The sequence below is a fragment of the Dipodomys ordii genome, unplaced genomic scaffold, assembly GCF_000151885.1.
Source record: "Dipodomys ordii isolate 6190 unplaced genomic scaffold, Dord_2.0 Scaffold66, whole genome shotgun sequence".
NCBI classification, from domain to species: Eukaryota; Metazoa; Chordata; class Mammalia; order Rodentia; family Heteromyidae; genus Dipodomys; species Dipodomys ordii.
Window position 1 is genome coordinate 174,852 of NW_012267282.1, and position 6,000 is coordinate 180,851.

Here is a 6,000-nt window from a genome sequence, read left to right on the forward strand (position 1 = left end):
GGCTCAAGCTCTCGCCTTGAGCTGAAGAGCGCAGGGACAGCGCGCAGGCCCAGTTCAAGCCTCACGACCGACAAAAAAAGAAAAAGAAAAAAGAAACACAAAGGATTGACTACCAGCCAGAAGCCAAACACAACTGAAGAAAGGTCTTGCCAGGTCCTTGGAAGAGATAAGGTGTCTAGTAGACTGACATGACACTACATGCAATTGCCAGATTTGCCAAGGTGTGGCAGATTGCCATGTGGTATAACAGAGACATTCAGACAAGCTGTGTCTACTAGAGTAGAAATATAATGGATGGTGTCTCAGATTTGATAAAATGTGTTACCTTTGTTTACAAAAGATTCTTGGGCTGAGGGTATGTGCCTAGAACATGTGCAAGGCCCTAGATTCAATCTCTAGCACTAAAAAGACAAAATTATGCCCTAAATAGATGGTAAACTTTTTTTTTTTCAGTACTGGGCTTTGAATTCAGGGATTTGGGCTTGCTAGGCAGATGCTCTGTCACTTGAGCTACACCTCTAGCTTTGATAAACATTTTTTTTAAATTGTATTTTCCTGGTAGTACTAAGGTTTTAACTCAGGGCCTTGTGTTTTGTAGGAAAACACACTACCACTTGAGTCATACCCCTAGCTAAACATTTTCTTTTAAGCTGTCCTGTTCCCTAGGGGAAGCCCCATTTGGATGCTGGCTTATACCTTGCATTTTGTGTGACAGGTGATGGTGGAGGCCTACCGGCGGGATACTACCACCAAAGACCAGCTCATCAACGAGCTCAAATCCACAAAGAAGCAGCTAGACTCTGAGATGAAGGAACTGAGACAGGAGCTAATCAAGCTGCATGGGGAAAAGAAAGCCATGGAAGTGGAGCACTCTCGCTTGCAAAAAGAGGTGTCCCTGGTCCACCAGCAAATGGTAGATCTTGAGAACCATCTTCTGTCAGTGCAGAAGGAGCGAGACGAGATGGAGACACAGATGCAGGTCAGCAGGACAGTCTGGGTGGGTTCTGTTGAGTAGTGAAAGTTCATTTGAGTATGCCTTGGGCTCACTGCAGGGTGGGGCAGGATGGGCACCAGCTGGGATTGTTTTTGAAACAGTAGAACAAGGCTCCCTGGAGCTACTCTTAGTAGGACAAACAGATAAGTCCAGACTATGGTGCCACCTGTAGTAGAGGTGTTGCTGTAGGTACCACCCTTATGATGGGCTATTGCCAGGCAGAAAGCCAGGATGGAGACCTGGACTCCAGGCAGGGAACAGGGATGAGGAAGGCACAGAGCTAGCCATGTTCTTAGTGTTAGAAATGGCTCAGCGTGTTGGGGTGTTCCATAAGAATAAGAACCCCAACTTGAATGGAACGTGGCAGAAGGGTGGACCATCAGCCCAAAATCTGGCAAGCAAGCACAGAGCAGGCAAGCTGCTCCCTTTTTATCCCTAGCCCAGCAGCCTCTGCCTCTCTGCTCATATTGGCTGAGCTCAGGTTCACAATCTGCAAAAGAATGTGGCTTAATAAACAGGATGTGACTAAAATTCATGGAGCTTTTAACAGGATGTCCTAATTAAAGTGCATCAGGAAAAGGTTTGTAACTTAAATGTAATTAACAAGTGCCAAACCACCTGGCCAAAGCAGAAACTTTTCAGAAAAACAATTCTCATAAGAAAATCATCTACTTTTATAGAAAAAAATATTTTTCTTACACCTGGGTAGCTATGCTACGATGAGCCCGAGCCTGACTGTCTCCTAAGTGCAGTGAAGCTGATGAGGGTGAGGGTGGCTGGATAGTGGTCTGTAGAGCTAGAAGTGAGGGATGAAAGGAGTACGGAGATAAGAGTCTACAAGAGTCCTAGCCAGGTATCTCAGCTGAGGAATGTTTCCCAGGATGAGAAATTGGGGAAGGGACACTAATTTGGGGAAATAGTGGGAAGATTCTAGATCGGGCTCCATTTTATCTGACACAGTAGAAGTATCAGAGAGGGTCAAACTGAAAGTCAGGTTAAACAAGTGACCTTGATGGGTCCCTAACCTGTGAGGAACTCTTGCTGACCCTTCCTTGGGCATGATGCTAAGGCCCCAAGGGTAACAGCGTCCATGTGAGGACAGTAGGTGGAGGGCACCTGATGCTGGGACCCGAGAATCTGTAGCTGCCCGAGGGCTGGTGTAGTGGTGAAGCAGGCATGTGGATTGGGACTAAGCATCAAAGGACAGGTAGATCAGGGTCTGGGCTGAAGCAGGTTCAAGGCACTTGGTGACACTGACTGATTTGGTTCTTATCACTGTACAGTAAGGCCAGGAAGGGAGAGAGTATAAGGCCCTTCAGCTATCAGTTCTAGGGTCTCCAGGCAGGCACTCTCCCAGTTTAACTTCCCTCTGATCAAAGGCAAAAGTCTGTATGAGTGGCTTTTAGGCTTATCATATACTTTCCCCCTTTTGAAGTCTTTGCAGTTTGACAAAAAGCAGATGGTTGCCCTTACCGAGACCAATGAAGTACTAAAGAAGCAAATAGAAGAGCTGCAGCAAGAGGCCAAGAAGTAAGTCTAGGAACAACATACATTCACCAGTGATGGGTGCCAGCTCTGCTGGGAGCAGTTAAAGAGTGACTCTGTGAGAGTACATGGTCAGACTTCTGTTGCATGAGACTGTGTTGCATGAGCTCACTTGGGGCCCATGAAAAGATAGTCTGGAACATTAAGTTCTAAATCTAAGTTCCAGAATAATTTGGCAGGTGCCCCCCACCTCCTCTCCCTCCTCCTCCTCCTCCTCCCCCTCCTCTTCCTTCTCCTCACTCCCCTCCTCCCACTCCCCCCTCCCCCTTCCCTCTCCTCTCCCCTCCTCCCCCTGTCCCTCCTTCTTTCTCTCCTCTTCCCTCCCCTTCCCCCTCCTGGTTTTCTGGTGGTTAACTGGACATAAGAGTCTCACAGATTTTCTTGCCAGGGCTGGCTTCAAACCATGATCCTCAGGTCTCAGCCATCTAGGTAGCTAAGGTTACAGTTGTGAGCCACCAGTGCCTGGCGGCAGTTGCTTTTTCTACAGAACAAACCCTGAGTCTATAAACTGATTTTAAAAGTATCCTTTAACAAAAGTTTTCCTATTTTGTAAAAATTGAATTTTTATTTTTGTAGTGCTAGGAAGTAATCAGAGCTTTAATGCATGCAAGTGTTCTGCCACTGATCTACACCTCCAGCCCTTTGTGTTTTAGGGTGTTGCTGTGTAGCCATGTAGTGCACACAAGCGTGAAGTCTCAACCATCTTGCATCTGCGTCCTGAGTGCTGTGCTTCCCATTCTGTTTGTGGGTGGTGCTAAGGTTTTTTTGTGGTTTTTTTTTTTTTTGGTTCGGTTGTGGGGCCTAAACTCTGGGCCTGGGCACTATCCCTCAGCTCTTCAGTTCAAGGCTAGCGCTCTACCACTTGAGCCACAGCGCCACTTCCGGCTTTTTTCTTTTTTCTTATGTGGCGCTGAGGAATCGAACACAGGGCCTCATGCATGCAAGGCAAGCGCTCTGCCACTGAGCCACCTTCCCAGCCCTGTGCTAAGGTTTTGAGTTAGGGCTTTGAACTTGTTAGGCATGCTCTCTCCTGCTGAAACTACACTGCCAGCCTGCTTCCATCTATTTTTGAAGTAGGGTCTTGTTTTTGCCTGTGTCAGCTTGGGCCTTGATCCTCCTGTGTACACCTCATGCTATAGCTGGGAATATAAGTGCAGGCAGAGGTCTTAGGCATTTTTTTGCCCTGGTTGGCTTGGAAACATGATTTTCCCCAATCTTAGCTCTCATGGAGCTGTGATGACAGGCATGGTTAAGATGGGGATCTCCTGAAATTTTGCTTGGGCTGGCCCTGAGCTGTGATCAACACAATCTCATTCTCTCATGGAGCTAGGTTTACAGTCATGAGCCACTGGCGCCCAGGCTGTTTTTCATCTTTCACAGTCTTTTTCTTTTTCTTTTTTTTTTGTCAGTCATGGGGCTTGAACTCTGGGCCTGGGCACTGTCCCTCATCTCTTCGGCTCAAGGAGAGCACTCTACCACTTGAGCCACGGTGCCACTTCTGTTTTTCTGGTGGTTTGTTGGAGATAAGAGTCTTTCCTGCCTGGGCTGGCTTTGGACCGCGATCCTCAGATCTCAGCCTCCTGAGTAGTTAGGATTACAGGCATGAGCCACCGGTACCTGGCTTACAATCTTTTATGCTCATATAAACCTAAACATAAATCTCAGACATACACAGGTATGTAAGTGCAAACAGCCCTTTACATTTATTTCCTTATTTTGTCGGGTGTAAGGTTGAACTCAGGACCTGGGCAATGTCCCTGAGCTCTTTTGCTCAAGGCTAGTGCTCTATCACTTTGAGCCATAGCTCCACTTCTGATATTTTGGTGGTTAATTGGAGAAAGGTCTCACAGACATTCCTGCCGGGGCTGGCTTTGAACAGGGATCCTTAGATCTCAGCTTTCTGAGTAGTTAGATTACAGGTATGAGCCACTGGTGCCTGGCTTCCTTTACATTTTTTAGAATTAATTCATTTGCCAGTACTGGGCTTGAACTCAGGGCCTTTTGCTCTTGTTTGGCTTTTTTTGCTCACAGCTGGTGCTCTCCTACTTGGGCCACGTCTCTAGTCTGGCCCTTTGCTGGTTAATTGGAGATTAGAATTTTATGGACTTTTCTGTCTAACCTTGTTTTGAACCATAACTTTCCTCCAGCTTTCAGCCTTCTGAGTAGCTAGGATTACAGGAGTGAGCCACTGGTGCCAGGCCTACTTTTTATTTTTTCTTTCCAACAAGGTCTTCTCTTGTTACTTAGGCTGGCCTTGAACTTTTGATCTTCCTGCCTCACCCTTCTGAGTAGTGGGATTATAGTCATCTACCACTGCACCTGCTCTTTTAGGATCTTTTTACTACTGTGGTGTATCCCTTTCTTTTTGTCTTTTGTGAGTCAGTGATTCTTTCATGCACTTGATTGTTGAATTTTTGTTGACCTTCAGAAATAATTTTGGGGATGTTTCTATTTGGTAGGAGTAGACCAGTTCTACCCTCACAAGGATCATTTTTAAACCATTCTAAGAAGAAAGAAGGTCTGATGGTGGTGGAGGGTATGATAGGCCTTAGGGCACTCATGTAGCTCTTCTTGTTCTGGCTTGGCAAGAACACCTGACAGTTGCTGTTGCCCTTTCACCTAACAGTGGCCATACTAGTGCAGGATCAGGCTTTCTTAAATCTCCCCCAAGAGCAACTAGACTCTAAATGGTGTTGACCCAAGGAATCCTCTCTGGGGCATAAGGTCCAAAACATTGTCCAGCTCTGGAAGGTGAAGTGGACCCTGTCCTTGGTGTATTTGGCACGCCACATGCCAGGGTGGTTGTGATGGAGGTGAGCTCACTTTGTCTCTCTGCATCTTTTATTGTGTCCCAGGGCCATCACAGAGCAGAAACAGAAGATGAAGCGATTAGGGTCAGACCTGACGAGTGCCCAGAAGGAGGTGAAGACAAAGCACAAGGCCTATGAGAGTGCGGTGGGCATCCTGAGCCGCCGCCTGCAAGAGGCCCTGGCTGCCCAGGAGGCTGCGGACGCAGAGCTAAGCCAGCTCAGAGCCCAGAGCGCAGTTGGTGGCAGTGACTCCACTCTACAGGTAGGCAAATGCTGCATCTCTCCCCACCAGAGTCCTGGACATTCTGAGTGTAGGGAAGGGATATTTTTCCCCCTATAAAAGGGCATTGTCCCTGAGCTTTTTTACTCCAGGCTAGTCCTTTACCACCTGGAGCCATGGTTCTACTTCCAGTTTTTCTGGTGGTTAATTGGAGATAAGAGTCTCATGAACTTTCCTGCCCCAGATGACTTTGAACTGGCATCCTCAGATCTCAGCCTCCTGAGTAGCTAGGATTCCAGGTGTGAGCTACTGGTGCCTGTCTGTAAAAGGGTTCTTTTTTTTTTTTTTTTTGGGTCCGGTCGTGGGGCCTGAACTCTGGGCCTGGGCGCTGTCCCTCAGCTCTTCAGCCCAGGGATAGCGCTCTACCACTT

The 6,000-nt window shown here is 47.3% G+C and overlaps 1 protein-coding gene across 3 annotated transcripts in view; it reads left to right on the plus strand.

Annotated features, from left to right (window-relative positions):
• Positions 1-6,000, plus strand: part of Golga3 (golgin A3) — a 44,580-nt gene that overhangs the window by 24,838 nt on the left and 13,742 nt on the right. For all 3 annotated transcript variants that reach the window (XM_013023161.1, XM_013023160.1, XM_013023162.1), the window contains 3 exons: positions 716-979; positions 2,430-2,524; positions 5,395-5,611. In XM_013023161.1, coding sequence (XP_012878615.1) covers positions 716-979; positions 2,430-2,524; positions 5,395-5,611 — 576 coding nt within the window. The remainder of the gene's footprint in view (positions 1-715; positions 980-2,429; positions 2,525-5,394; positions 5,612-6,000) is intronic.